At 46.1% G+C, this 17,198-nt stretch overlaps 1 protein-coding gene and 1 pseudogene across 7 annotated transcripts; both read right to left on the bottom strand.

The window, feature by feature from the left end:
- Positions 1-2,592: 2,592 nt before the first annotated feature.
- LOC150067493 (apolipoprotein L6-like) lies at positions 2,593-15,828 on the bottom strand. 7 transcript variants are annotated; one of them, XM_090328602.1, is made up of 7 exons: positions 15,731-15,828; positions 15,127-15,205; positions 12,617-12,729; positions 9,446-9,542; positions 6,706-7,528; positions 4,286-4,435; positions 2,593-2,888 (listed from the first exon to the last, which is right to left on the bottom strand). In XM_090328602.1, exons 3-6 carry the CDS (start codon positions 12,678-12,680, stop codon positions 4,289-4,291), a joined length of 1,131 nt encoding a protein of 376 aa, XP_090184728.1. In that variant the 5' UTR covers positions 12,681-12,729; positions 15,127-15,205; positions 15,731-15,828; the 3' UTR covers positions 2,593-2,888; positions 4,286-4,288. The 7 variants fall into 7 exon arrangements, with proteins under 7 accessions (XP_090184728.1, XP_090184733.1, XP_090184727.1 ...); XM_090328607.1 differs by lacking the exons at positions 15,127-15,205; positions 15,731-15,828 and adding an exon at positions 13,475-13,597 and having other exon boundaries at positions 9,446-9,539; XM_090328601.1 differs by lacking the exons at positions 15,127-15,205; positions 15,731-15,828 and adding an exon at positions 13,475-13,595.
- LOC150067494 (non-histone chromosomal protein HMG-17 pseudogene) lies at positions 5,846-6,109 on the bottom strand (annotated as a pseudogene).
- Positions 15,829-17,198: the final 1,370 nt, after the last annotated feature.

Here is a 17,198-nt window from a genome sequence, read left to right as displayed (position 1 = left end):
GGGACTTGAACTCAGGGTCTGGGCGCTGTCCTTGAGCTCTTCAGCTCAAGGTTACTGCCCAACCACTGGGCCTGAGTATTGTCCCTGAGCTCTTCAGCTCAAGACTACTGCCCTACCCCTTGAACTGCAGCCCGACTTCTGGTTTTCTAGCGTTAATTGAAGATGAGCCTCACATTTGTTAGTGTCTGGGCTGGCTTTGAACTGTGGTCCTCAGATCTCAGCCTCCTGTGTAACTAGAATTAGAGGTGTGAGCCATTGCTCCTAGTTTGAGAACTATCTTTTAATGTAATGTGTTATAACTTGCCTTTTTATTTTTTAACCAGTCAGGGCCTGGGCTCTATCTCTGAGCCTCTGTGCTCAAGATTAGCTCTCCACCACTTGAGCCACAGTACCACTTCTAGCTTTTCCTGTTTATGTGGCACTGAGGAATCCAACTTAGAGCTTCATGCATGCTAAGCAAGCACTCTGTCACTAAGCCACATTCCCAACCCACTTTCTTTGTTCTTTTATAGACACATTATTCATTTTAATATTATTTTGACCTGGATTTCTTTTACTGATAAAATGGTTATTGAATGAATAGTTCATGAATAACTAATGATGTTTCCTCCTCATTTCCAAGTATTTTTCTTAATTTGCTTCTATGTCTTAGGACATTGGCTGGAATTCTTGAAGTGTTTGATATGATGGGATTAACTAGTAGTTCACTGTTGGCAAGGCAAATTTAGACCACAGCTGCTTTACCAGTTTGGAGAAAAGTAAAAATAATGAAGTGTTGGTGAGAAAAAGCAGGCTCTGCCCGCTTTGAAAGTGTCACGTGATAGACCTTTGTGAGCTAGGACTCCTCAGATTAACCACACATGTTTGGAGCTCAGCAACACACCTCTAGAAATTCACTCCTACACAAATTCAGCGCCAGGTACACAGAGAAATACAGGTAAAGATGTGCATCAAAGTTATTTAAACTGACTTAAAAAAAAAAAAGAAGCTGGGCACTGGTAGAGCACACCTGTTATTCTACCAACTCAGAAGAATGAGATCTGAATGAAGATCATGGTTCAAATCTAACCCAGGGAGGGGGGATACAAATCCATGAGATTCTTATCTCCAGTTAGCCAGAAGTGAAAAGCCAGAAGTAGAGGTGTGGCTCAAGTAATAGAGCTTTCCCCCCTGGGAAATGAGTGGGTGCCTTTCTTCACTTATCCAAAATAAAACTACATCTCAGACTGATGATGAGACCATGATGGTGGCATGATCTACATTCCTTCAGAGGCACCATGATTATCTTGGGGACCCAGAGTTGGGAGGGAGCAGGATGGGTGGGTGGCCCTGAATAGGTTTATTAAGACGTCGTTAAAGAAAAAATGGTAGATGCATAGCTAGATGGAGGGGTATACTGTGCCCAGCTGTCTGGGTAGGACTGAGAGAAAGCTTTATAGCTTGGGTTAGTTTTTGGGGTTTCTCAGCAAGGTGTGTGGATATTTAATTGGTGGGGAGAGAGTAGAAGGGCACACCCCAGAGAAGCTGGGAGAGCTGGGAGACTGTTGGGAAGAGTCACAAGGCTACAGAGCTGCGAGAAATACCAGGCCCAGAAGCAGAGTTGAGCTTGAGGGAGGGACTGTAGGAGGAAGCTTCCTCTCCCACCTCAGGGGCCCCTGCAAGGGTTTGGATTTCCCCAGACTACATTTCTTACAAATGGGCCCTGTCAATCCTGCCACATGGAGTCCTGGCTACCCTTCCTTCACAGCCAAGGAAATCAAGTTCAGTCATGGGATTTGGCCAATGTGTCACAGGTGACTTAGAACTCCACACCTCCCTCCCATTCTCTCAGCCATTCCACCAACCAAAGCCCAGAGCTGGGTGACTACTTTGTGCCAAGTATTATTATTATTGATGATGATAATTATTCAGGATGTGACAAGTATTCACACAACAAAGGATTTTCTTTTCTTTCGGAGGTAAATCTTTTGTCCATTTTTTAAACTGTAAAGATGATATACTTTATTCTTACAGTGAGACCAAAAGAGAATAAGAGAAGATCACAAAGGTACAATACCCAAGTGCCCCTTCATACACATATAAAATAATATACATACTGAAATTAATGCCAAAGATATGGAAAGGAAGGACTCTTCTCCATTTGTCTTTTCTATTGCTGATTATTCTGTTTTCCTTACCTTATATTCAGTATATTTAGTTTTTTGAGGAACCTCCAGAGTGATTGTACTAGCTTGCATTCACCAACATTGCAATATGCTTCATTTTTTTACCCACATGCCTTCCAACATTTATTGTTCGAATTCACAATGTTAGCCAATCTAACTAGGGTGAGATGGTCTCTTGGAGTTGTTTTGATTTGCATTTCCTTTATGGCCAGGCATAATGAGCTTGCTTGCTTGGTTGCTTCTCTGTCTCTGTCTCTGTCTCTGTCTCTGTCTCTCTCTCTCTCTCTCTCTCTCTCTCTCTCTCTCTCTCTCTCTCTCTCTCTCTCTCTCTGTCTCTCTCTCTCTGTCTCTCTCTCTCTCTCTCTGTCTCTCTCTGTATCTCCCTCTGTCTCTTTCTCTCTCTCTCTCTGTCTCTCTCTCTCTGTCTCTCTCTCTCTCTGTCTCTCTCTCTCTTTCTTCCTTTCTTTCTTTCCTGTTATTCTCGCCTCTTCTTCTGAGAAGTCTCTCCTTAGCTCCTTTGCCCATTTAGTGCTTGGTTTATTAGCTTTGGGAGGGGTTTGTTTCTTGAACTTCTTGAAAATTAGGCTTTTGTCAGATGTTTTGTTGGTAAAGATCTTTTCTCCATCTGTTTGTTGGCTGTCTTTTTAGTTTAGGAACTATATTCTTTGCAGTAACTTCCAAGTTTCAGGTCTGAGGTTGAGGTCTTTGGTCCACTTTGAATGCCTGGTGACAAATAGTGATCCACTTTTAGTTTTCTGTATATGCATATCTAGCTTTCCCAACTATTGAAAAGGCTATCCGTTTTCCACTGTAATTATTAGTATATGGTTTTATTTCCAGGTCTTCTAGGTTGTTTCATTGATCTAGGATTCTCAAACACTAAGAAAACAATACAAAATGCAGATGAAACCATTCACAGTTATTGTGAAAGATTTACTTGAGCAAGAAAATGAGAACAACAAAAGCAGGAAATAAAAGATCCATGTACAGGATTATTTAAAACCTCAGAGCCACAAAATTTGCAGGACAGACAGGCTGCACTTCGAAGTGCAAAGAGGCCTTCCTTGCTCTACTTGCTGAGTCCTAAATGGAGCCTACTCTGCAGGAATCCCCAGCTCCACTCCCACACCCAAATCCTCCCCAAATTCATGATGCTTTGATGTGCATGAACACTCGTGAATTTCAGAACAGTTCGTTGGTAAAATAACTTAGGAAAAAAGAGAAGAGAAAAGACCAACTTTTATTAGGACATCATTCAAAAAGAAAATATGGCTTAGCACCAGTGGCTCATGCCTATAATCCTAGTTACTCAAGAAGCTGATGTAAGATGTAAAGATTGTAGTTCAAAGCTAACCTGGGCAGGAAAGTCTGTGAGGCTCTTATCTCCAATTAACTTCTAAAAGCTTTAAAAAAAAAAAAAAAAAAAAAGCTCAGGGACATTGCCTAGGCCCTGAGTTCAAGCACCAGTACCGGCATGAACACACACACACACACACACACACACACACACACACACACAGAATCTAGAAGTGAAATTGTAGATCAAGTTTTAGAGTGCCAGCCTTGAGAAGAAAATTTTAAAAAAGCACTAGGCAGTGAGTTCAAGCTCTAGTTCAGGCATGCGATAATAACAATAATTAAGAGAGGTAAACCAGAGAGCCCTGAGAAATCCCCCAAGACATAATAAGGTTAAGAACTTAGGGTGGGAAAAGGGGTCCTGGGCCTGTCTCCTGGATGGAATCTGGTTGAGCAGGTTCCGGTGACATCCTTTGTGTGTGTGTGCTTCTGGCTCTGAGCCAGAAGCTGCAGGCTAGGGACAGAGAGGTGACCTGGCATAGAGCTGATCTATCCCCAGAGCCTCCTCTGTCCCTCACTTTAGAGGCTGGCAAGAAACAAGACCTGACTAAAGTTGTCCAGCTGCAGTGCAGGTGAGGGACTGAGAACATGGGTACATTTGTCAGCAGTAGCAGAGAGATGAAGGAGCTTCATTACCAGGCTTGGCAGTGCCTTCTTGGTGGACTAGTTCTTCCCAAGACCAAAGAACTCTCTTGGACCTCCCAACTAACAGGTCTCTGGGCACCTCCTCTGCCAGTATTTGGCTCCCATGCTGGTCTAGTTACCTTTTACTGGGCCTGGAGGCTCTGGGCCTTAGCATGCCTTCTGCCTTCGTGACCCAGGGATTCCGCCTGTCCACGTCTGGATGGAGACTGAGGACACGCCATAGTTCCCTCCAAACAGGACCTCAGGGGCTTTTTTTCTTGCAAGAGTTTCTGGAGGAAAAAAAGAAAAAACAAATACACAATACAATTATGATGTGTCCTTTTTTTCCAATGTTTGTCAGTGTTGGGGGTTGAACTTAGGGTCTGGACACTGTCCCTTAGCTTTCTCACTCAAGGCTGGTGCTCTGCCATTTGAGCTATACCTCTACTTCTGGCTTTTTGGGGGTCGTTTATTGAAGCTGAGTCGCTCCGACTTTCCTTCCAGGGCTGGCTTCAAACACTTATCCTCAGATAGGAACTCTCTGAGTGGCTAGGATTGTAAGTGTAAATTACCAGCGCCCAGCCTTTTCATCCTTTTTTTTTTTTTCAAATTGTAGCCAGCTTTATTAAAGATATTTTTCAGGTCCAGGAGTTTGGCCTAGTGATAGAATGCTTGCCTTGCATATACGAAGACCCAGGTTCTATTCCTTGGTACCACATACATAGAAAAAGCTGGAAGTGTGTATGTGAATTAATGCACCTTCTATCTGGCAAATATAATGTAACCCTCCTATTAATTACAATAAAAATATATGAAAAAAAGAAAAGAAAAAGCTGGAAGTGGCGCTATGGCTCAAGTGGTAGAGCAAAAAGAAAAAGATACTTTCCATAAACAGTCATGGTATTTCAGGCAGGACATGGGCAGACAATCTCTTTAAAAAGAAAAGAAAACAATATACAACTCTCAAACTCCCTTCTTGGATGGACTATCAAAATCAGAAAGTCATTATAAAGCTCAATGACATTTTCATTTGAAGCCTTGAACGAGGGAAGCTTCGAATGAGGGTTGACATGTTACTTTAAACATGTTGTTTAACAACTTTACACAAGCTGACCCGGACTTTCAGGAGACAAAAATGGCAGAATTATCGATCTGGAAATCCACAGTTTAGGAAAGGAAACACTGCTCTTTTAAGGAACACCATCTGAATGATGCCACTGTGAAGTTCCGATTGCCTGGCACATTGGAAAAACCAATTGGGGGACAGGGGGGGGCCAAGGTTCCAGCTGGCCTCTGGTTTTAAGGGAGGTAAGTCTATGCTGATGATGGAAAAAGAGGACAAAAGTTACTTTGGGTTTGGGTTTTCCCACATCACAAGGTGCTTGTGCCAAGGTGGTTGTGTGTCAACACAAGGGAAATCCTTCTCCTGTGAGCCAACAAGAAGCCTCTCAAAAGAAGCAGAGAAAGGTGTCCCCCCCATATTTATCCAGCTGTGGAGACATTGTATTGGTAACAGATGCTCTACTAGAACATTCATTCTAGTAAATGATTCTTTCCCCCAAACAAGTGTTCTATGTGCTAACAACATAGCTTTAAAAATAGTAAAAACAAAATTCTGCAGTTTTATAAAACTGGATAAAAACTAGTATTGCAAACTGTACAGTCACCAGAAGTACACCATGATCAAAAATGCACACACTTCACTTGGTCTCTCCAGCACCTTCAGTTTTCTGTATCTGGTCTGTTTCGGTGTCTCCATTTTCTGCATCTCCATCCTTGGTATCTCACATTGGTTTTTCCCTTCTTCCCTTGGAATACTTCTCTCCCTTCTTTGCAAGGGCTTTTTTAGGCTTGGGCCCTGGCTTTGGAGGTTTAGCAGACAGCATGGCAGATCTTTTCTGTGGCTGGTCCTTCACCTTTGCTTTAACTCCTTTAGCATCACCATCAGCCTTTCTCTTGGGCATGGCGGTGGTGGGATGGAGGTACTGGGTGAGGATGCAGCCACATTCCCTTTGTTCAGTCAAGGAGTCACTCTCACCTCTTCTTCACACTGCTCCAGCCTTCTCATCTTTTAAGGGCAGCAGTCCCATCAATCAGGATAGAATCCCCACCCTAGGTTCTCCTGCTGAAGGCCCCCTCTCCAAACACAGTCACACTGGGGCTTAGCGTTTCCACGTGGGACTCAGATGGGAGGCAATGGATCAAATCCAGGTCACTCAAATCGGGAAGACCCCTTTCCTGGTCGGAGAGTTTTTAAAAGGCTTGGAGATTTTGAAAAAAAATACTTATAGAAGGTGTAGCCAGACCTCCTCTAAGGAGCACTTGATACTATTCGGTTCTCCTCAGCCACCATAGGTCATATCCTGAGGGCCATCCCTACAGTGTCAAACACACACACACACACACACACACACGCACACACACACGCACACGCACACACACACACACACACACACACGCACACACGCACACACACACACACACACTCCTGTCTGGTCCACCTTGACTCCCACGGGTCCCCATTAAAAGCCCCTCTCACCTTCTTGAATCCAGTCCTTACCTTCTGCTGCAACCTGTCATAGTAGCAGGTGCATTCTGCCACCAGCTCCTCCAGCTCCCGAGCCTTGTCCCGGAGCTCTTCTGCAAGCTCTGCCCTTGTGCCCTCCTTCAGTTGCTTCCAATCATTTGAAAGAGCCACTAAGTCCTGGCCAAGGAAGATGGCAGCCACTGTCCCTCCCAGCACCTGTGCACTTCTCGTCATGGCCAAGGCTGTTCCCTCAAAGGCCTTTTGCACCAGTGAGACTTGGCCAGTTTTCAGGAATTGCTTGGCAGAAGTGGCCAAGTGTGGGTGGGCTCTGGCGAGGCGATAGGCTCGAGCATTCTTCCTGATGTGCTCCACGGCGTTGCCACAGTCATAGAGAATCTTACCCAAAGCTGTAACATAGGATGTCTTCTCTCCACTCGTCTTCTGGAACTCCTGGTCATCGAAGGCCACGAGGCTGCTGGCTTGAACTCGGGCTCTTTTATTTCGAGAAATGTCCAACACATTGGTCACAATATTGGTGACCCCTGCTATGGCCCCCAAGCCTTGGCCAGCAGCAGCTAGCATCAGACTTCCTCCCGCTGTTGCTGGGGCAAGGGCAAAACCCAGGATGCTCATGAGCCCGGAGACAATGGCAGCGGAGTTGGACACCACTTTGGTTTTGGTGACTGTCTGGTGGTTCGTGTCAACATGGTCTGCTAGTCTGCGGAGCTCTCTAATGACTCTTTTTTGATCCTGTTTCCATCTAGGGAACTCTTCCAAAAATGTTTGTTCTCCAGCTGACAGACCTTCATTTTGTAGTTCCTCATTTTCACACAGGGGGCCCTCATCTTCTTTGTCTCTGGGGATGAGGAAAATAAAGACTTGGCTTCAATCTCCCGAAGGAAAAGCCAACTCTGCAACTAGCCCTGTGACTTTAAGGATGATCTACCTTTCCTAACTTTGAAACTGAGGCAAGATTGACAGGGAAATTCTGTGCAGGCGCACGTGTGTGTGTGTGTGTGTGTGTGTGTGTGTGTGTGTGTGTGTGTGTGTGTGTGTGTGTGTGTGTGTGTAGCTAAGAGTTTCATAGACTTTCCTCCCAGGACTGGCTTCCAACCTTGATCCTCAGATCTCAGCCTCTTAGGTAGCTAGGATTATGTGTATGAGCCACCAAAGAGCCTGGCTCCTGACATTGTTTTCATGCACGGAGCTCAAGGATCTGTGAATTTTCATAGAATCTGGGAAGCTGAGGCAACCCCTTACTCCATCATCTGGCGATAAACCCATGCATGCATGCTGCATCTCCCTGGAGCCCCTGAAAAGTTCCAGCATGTCACTGAAAAGCTCAACCCTGGCAGGAAGCCACAGGTCACACGAAGGGAAGAGAGAGGTACAGGGGGCTCTGGACTGCCTGGTGGGAATGACAGCAGCCCTGGCCAAATAGGTGGGCAGACACACTTTCTCCCAAGGACATTCCTGTCTGTGCTTAGAGGAACTAGAACTCTAGGCCTGTGTACAGGGAAATTCTGGGATCCTGCTCAAAAGAAGCAACGTAGAAGGAGACATCTGGGAAGAGAAGGGCTGGAGCTCAGATGCTTGGCAGGAGTAGGAGACCTGTATGTTGAGATGAGTTAGAGGATCCCCCATGTGGACAAACTTGACCTTGACTTCTGTGGGTGTGCTGTCACTCCTCTGAGTGGTGATGAGGAGATGATGCCTCACTCTACTTGGCCCCTAAGCAGATGGGTAGGACAGAGTGGAGAGGGTTATTGAAAGCCCCAAGATCCGTAATAGGAAGGGCAAAGTGACTCTTCCAGGCACCTTCTGTCAAGTGCCACTCTCACTTTTGCTTCAGTGGAGGAGGCTGCTGACAAGGGTGCGCAGGCCCAAGGTACCCAGAATGGAGACGCCAAAGGACTTGTGAAGCCCACAAAGGGAAGAGGATTCTCCCAAGGGATGGGGAGGGTGTAGAAGGAGCTCAGATGTCAGCTGATACCCAGATCCCTTCCTGAAGGTGTGCCTCTGTACTGATGGGGGTGAGGGGTTCTACATCCTCCATGGATACCAGTATCCTCAAGTGCCCAGGGGACTTACAGAAAGTGGTACCATATTTGCATATAATCTACATACAACAGAGCCAAGCCAGTGGAAGCTTGACTTCACGTGTTTCTTTTCTTCCTCTTTCTGCTCCTCCTTTCTGCCTTTTGTGACAGCCATGGGCCTGAACTTGGGGCCTAGGCACTCTCCCTGAGCTTTTTTTGCTCAAGACTAATGCCATATCACTTTGGGCCACAGCTCTACTTCCAGTTTTCTGGTGGTTAATTGGAGATAAGAGTCTCACAGACTTCAATGCCCGGGCTGGCTTTGAACCTTGATCCTCAGATCTCAGCCTCCTGAGTAGCTAGGATTATAGGCATGCGCCACCACATTCGCATTCGGCCCATAATTAGCTTTTACTCCGTTATATCCGTTAATTCTAAAGGGCCTCCTTGGTGGGTCCCTTTCTTGGGACCCAGAAGATGGGGCCCCAGAAGGGAGGTAATTCCTGTTCATGAAGTTCCATGGCCAATGCTCGCGCCTAAGTCTTAACATGCTTTCTAAAATATTTAGTTGAGCTGGTAGAATTTTTTTTTCTCCCTAGGAGACTATAGCAGAGACAGTGAAAGGCAAGTAGTACCAGGCAGCTGGTTCCACTGAAGCAGTCAGTCCTAGCTCCAAAGACATGGGTAGCCTTCAGAGACCCAGCCCTCTCCCCAGGGGCCACACCATGGCTTACCTTTGCAAACCAATGCCAGGCTCCAATTCTCTCTCTGCCTGGGTGGCAGGCAGTTGCCCCAGCACCAAATCCATGTCTCCACAAGTTAAAGGGTCTTCTGGTTAGAAATGTGGAAGACAAAATTATGGCATATGTTAGATACCTTATGAAATTCAGTCATTACAGAGATGATTATGCAAAAGTGAAATCATAATAAAACATATGGCAGACTATTCGCCAGCTGTTTAATTGTTGTTGTTGGCCATGGAGCTTGAGCTCAGGGCCTAGGCACTGTCCCTGAACTTTTTCGCTCAAAGCTAGCGCTGGACCACTTTGAGCTACAGTGCCACTCCCACTTTTCTGGTGGTTCATTGGAGATAAGAGTGTCACAGACTTTCCTGCCCAGGTTGGCTTAGAACAGCCACCAGAATCCAGCTCGGCTATCGTTTCTAAATGTTAGTTTGAGGTATAACTTACAGTAAGTACATACAGTGAAGTAGTCAGCTTGACAGATGTTAATGTCTACATTGGATGATGGAAAAAGATGATATTTGGCTACAGGTGATTGTAAAGAAGCAGATACAATAGGTCCCCACCCTCTACCCCTAACATTCCCAGGGAGGCGGAGACCAGCCGTGGATACACTGTGTTATACTAAGGGAGTCGGAGGTGGGAAGCACAGATTATGTGGAAACACTGGGCAAAGGGGTGGTACAGGTCCCGAGCAGGCCAGAAAGCACAAGATTTCATCAGGCACAAAACAGTAGGCAGTTTAAAGAGTATCAGCTGTTTCTGGAACTTCCCACTTAATATTCCTGAGCATGGGCAGCTGAAACCTTGGGAAACAAAATAAGGAAGACTAATTTGTCTGCACAGTAGACAGTTGCCACCTAGATCAAGATCTATCCTCCCCCTCGTAATACTCCACTCCAAAGGTCACCACACTCTGGTAATTACTGCTAGAGTCATGACAATCACACACCATTGATTAGATGGCTTGTTCTTCAACTTCACACAAATGGAGACATTTGATCCACTCCTTTCACTCTATGTAAGGTCTGTGAAGTTCACCTATGTAGTGGGGGTTCTCCATTCTAAAAGTTACTGCAGTTGGCTGGGTGGCAATACCTTACATCTTAGCTACATCCTAGCTACTCAGAAGCCTGAGATCTAAAACTCAAACTTTGAAGTCAGTCAGGGCAGAAGAGTCTTATCTCCAATTAACTATCAAAAGCTGAGCAGTGAAGCTATGGCCAAAGTGGTAGAGCCTTGTTATGTGTATATTTTAATGTATATTATATGTATAATGCCATATATTATGTATCAATGTAATTATAATATATTTACATAATTAAATGGCACACAGCAGTTTCATATAATTATATAGTAATTGGTATTACTATAATCAAATAATAACTGTTATTAAATTAATAATTCAACATAATTGTTACATAGGAGTTAGATAACTACATTAATAATTATGTAAATATATTATAATTTATCTTGCTGCTGTTGATTGATGTTCTTTGGATTCCTTCTTGTCATTGCCTGTGGTGAGCAAATTGTCTATAATGATTGAAAACTCATTTTGGCAGGATAAAGCAGCTGTGAAAATTATATTTCCAAAGACATATTCATATTCATATTATTTTTTTGCTAGTCCTGGCTTGAACTCAGGGCTTGGGCAATGCCCTTGGGCTTTTTCAAGGTTAGCACTCTACCACTTGAGCCACAGTACCACTTTCACCTTTTTCTGTATATGTGGTACCAAGGAATCAAACCCAGGGCTTCATGCATGCTAAGCAAGCACTCTACCACTAGGTCACACTCCCGGCCCCATTATGTTTGATTTTGTGATTTATAATGTTAAATAAAAATTTCAAGGTGTTGTTGTTTAAGACTAAGTTCCTGCACTGGGCTCCAACAGACCGACTATACTCCAAATAAGTGGAGTGGCTCATACTACAAATGACAGATCAGGAAAACGAGGCATGGGAAACAGCAGCCAGAAATTCCCAGATCAAGACTGTATCCATGCCTAGCTTTATTAGAAACACATATGCACTACTGTCTTTGTTTTAAGCCTCATAACCCATCATAAGCTGCAACATTTAATTTTTAGTTTTTGTTTTTTTAAAGACAAGGAGCAGTTCTCCCCCTGACTTAGCCTACCTAACCAAATCATTTTTGTGCTCTGGGAACTTAGCAAGGATATTTTAAAGAAAGAAAGTCATCCTGGAAGAGTGGGGGCTTGGCCCACATGTGTTTGAAAGGAAAACAGGGCCAGGAGTTTGGCCTAGTGACAGAGTACTCGCCTAGCATGCACAATTCCTCAGTACCACATACACAGAAAAATCCAGAAGTGGCGCTGCACTAGAGCACCAGCCCAGCAAGTAGGAGGCCCTGAGTTCAAACCTCAGTGGCAGCCAAGATACCTAAGTAGATAGATGATAGACAGATGCCAATTGTTAGCTGAGAATCCTAGAGGAAGAATAATGATAGAGGCGAAACAGTCCAAGGAAAACAGAGCCCTGGAGTAGCTGAACAGTCAGAAATCAGGTAGAGGGTTGAGAATGTAGTTTAGTGATGGAGTGCGTGCCTAGCATGCATGAGGCCCTGGATTCAATTTCTCATTATCACATAAATAAATAAAAGAATTTTTCTGCCAGTCCTGGCTCAGGGCCTGAGCATTGTCCTTGAAACTCTACCCTGCCTAGAACTCTACCACTTGAGCCTCAGCACCACTTCTGGCTTTTTTCTATATATGTGGCTACCAAGGAAGCAAACCGGGTCTTCATGCATGCTAGGCAAGCACTCCACCACTAGGCCAAATGCCAGGCCTCTAAAACAATTTTTTTAAAAGAAGTCAATTAGAAGAGGAGGAAACAGCAAGCAATAGAGGAGGGGTTTAAAGGGTAGAAGAACAGAGTGATATTTTAGAATCTAAGGGATATTCAGATGTAATTGACAGGTGTGTGTGTGTGTGTGTGTGTGTGTGTGTGTGTGTGTGTGTGTGTGTGTGTTCTTGAAAATGGAAACCAGGGCCTCATTCTTCCTATTCTGCTCCCAGCCACCCCTGGGATTTTTTTTTTTTTTTCAGTATCAAGGCCATTTTCTCCCACCCTTATCCCACAAGGGCATAGCTGATTTAGTAGTTAGCTGGCACCAGCGGTGGGGTGGGCAGGCACATACCTTCACAAACTGGATATGTATCTGCTGTGGCAATGTCCAGAACAGCAGCTCTGCTTTTCTCCATGTTCAAACGGCCGACCAGGGATCCAGCTGGAAATGGATGCTGTTTCTCCCTACAGAAGACAGACAGACATTAGCTTCAACACATAGCTCTGTGTATTCAAAGTGCATCTCTGGCCCTTACCAGCTCAGAACTGTCTCTTTCACTATCTAAAATGTCTAGCTTAGCTACTATTAAAGTATCTACCTTGGGGCTGGGAGTGTGGTCTAGTGGTAGAGTGCTTGTCCAGCATGCATGAAGTCCCAGGTTTGATTCCTCCATACCACATACATAGAAAAAAGCTGGAAATGGTGCTGTGGCTCAAGTGGTAGAGCTCTAGCCTTGAGAAAGCCCAAGGACAGTGCCCAGGCCCTGAGTTTAAGCCACAGAACTGGCAAAAACAAAAAAAGTACCTTGCGAATTTTTTCATAATTATAAAATTAAGCTCATAATTATAAAATTATAGGATTTTTTAAAATGATCTACCCAAAAGAAAGTTTTCTGTAATCAGATCAGAAACAAACCCCAACTGAGTGCTGCTCTCAAGAATCAGGTCTGAACTAGCATGGTTCCTGCTTGGTTTTGCATATGAACAGAGCCAGAGACCCCCAACTCCCCCCAGCCCACAAAGCTCCTAACTTCCTGGGATTTGAACCCTGCTTATCCTGTACATAGCTCTTTTTTTCCTGAGCCAGGCACCCAGATTCCACCCTGACTACCTTGTACTTGAGAGGTCCAGGAGACAGCCCGTCCTCTCCTCTGCCTGCCACCCACCTCCAGGCCTCCACAGAGAAGGTGACCTTGGGTTCTGTGCTCACCTCTTCAGAAGCCTCTGGTCTAGCTGGGAGCTGGAAGCAATGTCTGGGCCACACGGAGCCAGAGGCCGCAGCAGCTCAGCAGTTACCAGTCAGGCCACTGTCCAGCATACAAGCCCATAGCTTGTGAACAGATGGCATTGTGAAACTGGGTTCAGGTTGACTGCTTTGCTTGAAAGCAACCAGGCGTGGCCAGGGTCAATTTCCTATCTGCCCCAGGCTTGTCAGGAAACCAGTGGTTTTGCTTTTGCATCTTTCTCTCCCATGTGCACCCCGAAGTGGCAGAGTGGGGTCAAAGCCAGTGGTCTGGCTGGGGACATGGCTTGGTAGTTTAGGGCTCGCCTAGCAAGCGCAGAGTTCTCAGTTCTGTTCCTTGCAATGATTAAACAAACACAAAGCCAGAGGCAGGAGTCTGCCATTTTCCTTCCCAGCTGTGTGACAGGCCACAAAATGGGTCTTCATTGCTCTGGAAGGGTGCTGGAGGCCAGGAGGCCATTTAGAAGTGCTGCGTGGACAGCAGGCTGCTCCCCTCTCTGTGAAATGGAAACAGAGCTGCCTCCAGAAGCCTGTGAGCAAGTCAAGCCACACTCAGCCTGCAACAGCCAACATGGTAGCTGTGACAATACTTTAAAATAAAAAATCCTAGCCAGGTGCTTGTGGTTCATAACCTTCCCAGCTACTCTGACAACAGCCTAGAGGCTAAGGCTGGAGCCTCTGGACCAGGCGGCCACCAGGCTAGGATGCATTGACCACAATGGCCCTTGTGAAACAAAGGCCTCAGAGATGCTGGGGCGAGACACATGCTATAGCTGAGCATGGAGAGACAAAAAGCACATGTTCTGTCTGGGCCCTGGTGACTCACGCCTGGGATCCTAACTACTTAGGAAGCTGAGCTCTAAAGAGCTCGATCTGAAGACAGCCAGGGCAGGAAAGTCTGTGAGATTCTCATCTCCAATGAACGACCAGAAAACTAGGAGTGGAGCTGTGGCTAAAAGTGGTAGAGAGCGAGTGTTGAGTGCAAAAGCTCAAGGACAGTGCCCAGGCCCTGAGTTCTAGTCCTACAACCAACAGAGCAAAAAAAAAAAAAAAAACCAAACAAACAAAAGGAAAAGAAAAAAAGAAAGGAAGATAAAACACATACTTGGTTACTCAGAAGACAAGAAGTATGAGTGGCTCCACTATCGAGCGCTCACTCACCTGCCCGCCCTCTGTGGACTCCAGTCCTACAGGACAGCGGCAAACTGGCTGCAAGGTCTCTGGGCTCTCAGAATTTGAAACCCACTCTTGGGTCCAGTCAAAGCTTCAGAAAGACGGTTTAGCAAACTCAAGTCCAGATCTATTCAGTCTATTCAGACTTCTTCCTAGCTAGGAATTGATAGTTCATCCCCATAATCCTAGCTATGCAGGATCGAGGGTGCAGGCCAACCCAGGCAAGAAAGTCCATGAGACTCAGCTCCAATTAACCATCAAAAAGCCAGAAGTGGAGCTAAGGCTCAAGTGCTAGAGCGCCAGCCTTGAGTGAAAAAGTTAAAAGACAATGCTCAAGCCTTGAATTAAAGTCCCAGTACTAACACTCACACACACACACAACACAACTTTTTCTTTCACCTAAAAACCCTTTTTTTTTTTTTTGGACCAGATGTGGTAGCTCATACCTGTAATTTCAGCACATTGGAGTTGAAGGTTGGAGGGGATCCCAAGTTAGACACCAGACGAGGCAAAGGAAATGAGACTCTGTTTCAAAAACAAAAGCAAATTTGGAAGAAAAAAATTATGAAGCCGGGCACAAGTGGTTTGCGCCTATAATCCTAGCTATTCAGGTAGCTGAGATCTGAGGATCAAGATTTGAAGTTAATCTGGACAATAAAGACAGGTGAAGTCCATTAGACTCAGCTCCAATTCCCTGCCAGCCCCCCACCAACAGAAAGCCTGACGTGCAGCTGTAGCTCAGGGAGTAGAGAGAGAGCCTTGAGCAAAAGGAAAATCAGTGACAGAGGCTAGGCCCTGAGTTCAAGCCCCAGGACCAAGCACACATACACACAGGGGTGTGGCTCAAGTAATAGAGTGCTTGGCAAACCTTGGTACCAACCCTGGCCTTGGCTGGGAATGGCATAGGCAGAACCCCTGGGCCTCCCTTACACTGGCTTCCCTTAGTCTTGGACGCCCCGGCTAACAGCTCTGAGAGGCTCCCGGGGCTCAGCTCTCAGTAGATTCATGTTTCTGCCATCTTTACCTTTCCTTTGTTTCCCCCCCCCTTACCTTTCCTTTGAACTGGCTGCTTCCTTCTGCCATGAGGCCCCCCCATCCAGGCTCAGCACAGGGACAGGGGAAAGGGGACAAGCACTTCAGTGTCTTATTCCTCATATAGCCATTTTATGATGCCGCAGGCCCAGGGATTCAACCAGCCAGGCATCAAAAATATTTGGCTGGAGTAGAAGCTTCTAATGCCAGCACTAGGGAAAACAGGCACCAGGATTGAGAGTTCAATGTCACTTTGGGACTACAAACGCCAGACTGTTTGAAAACATAAACTTTGTAACTGAACAAGTGCACAGATTTTTTCTCGTCATTATTCTGTATACATTAGTAGTTATAAGTCACCTAGAAATGATCTAAAGTATGGGGGCATGTCAGCCCTGGCTGTATGCAAATGCCACGCTATTTCCATAAGGGACTTGGGCTTGGGGTTCTGGGATAGTGAGGGCGTCCTGACCCCTCTTCTCCTAGTACAGGCAGGAGACTGGCACAAAGTCCCTTATAGCACTTCTGTAAATAGCATCTTCTTAAGTATTACAATTATGAACGAATCTCCTTACTTTGTAATTTCAGAATTATAAACAAACACAGGCGTGAATGTCAACACACCCAGATTCCCCAGAGAGTCTTAGGTTAGGAGGGAGGCAAAGGTCCATTTCATTTTGGTTAGTCAGTTGCAAGGGACAGGCTCATGCCAGACTCACAGTGGCCAACGCCAGGACTTACTGCAGGGCCGGCCCCCGGTCTCTCTTGGGTGAGACGGGCTTAACAGGCTTTGCTGAAAGGCCCAGGAGATTCACAGGCTGAAAGCTGGCCTGGCCGTGACTGCACTCCCACCCTGCCGTGCTCAGATTCCAGGAACTTCTCTTCTCCTTAGCGGCAGATCAGGCAGTCTGAGCTGGTGCTGCCAGCCCATGCAGGGTGCCAAACGTAACAAAAGTTCCTCCCTTCCCCCCACCCCCGCCCCTGCCTGGGCCTTGCCTGGGAGCAGGCCCTGGAGAGGCCGAACAAGGTGGAGCAGCAGCAGTCACTAGGAGAGACTGGAGCCCTGAACTTGCAGGAGGACCAGGATCGTGGGGGTCCTAGGTCTGGTGGGCAGGGCAGCTTCCCTGAGCCCTGTACACATCACGCAGGTATCACTCAGGTATCGCAGCATGCATCACAGGTGTTAGGGCAAAGGCTCTCTGTGTGCTGAGGGCACAGGACTCAATGTACTTAGGAGAGCTGAGAGGAACTGGGGGACCTGTCACCCCAACCCCAGCCTCCCACAGGCATGCCAAGCCTACTGTGGTCCCTAGTCAGTCAATACTATTTCTAGGCTTTGGAGAGGCAATAAACATGCCCAAAGGGGGTGGGGGTGAGGGGAGAAGGGGGAGGGAGAAAGGGAGGGAGAGGGGGGGAGGGGCTGTGTCTTGGGTCTGAGTGGGTGATGAACCTAATTCGAACCTCCAAAGGGCTGGAGATGGGAGAT

This window comes from Megascapheus bottae, chromosome 2 (assembly GCF_031878675.1).
Source record: "Megascapheus bottae isolate mThoBot1 chromosome 2, mThoBot2.hap1, whole genome shotgun sequence".
In the NCBI taxonomy this organism is placed as follows: domain Eukaryota; kingdom Metazoa; phylum Chordata; class Mammalia; order Rodentia; family Geomyidae; genus Megascapheus; species Megascapheus bottae.
The sequence above is the reverse complement of the archived record's forward strand: the minus strand, read 5'-3'. Positions and strand labels throughout refer to the sequence as shown.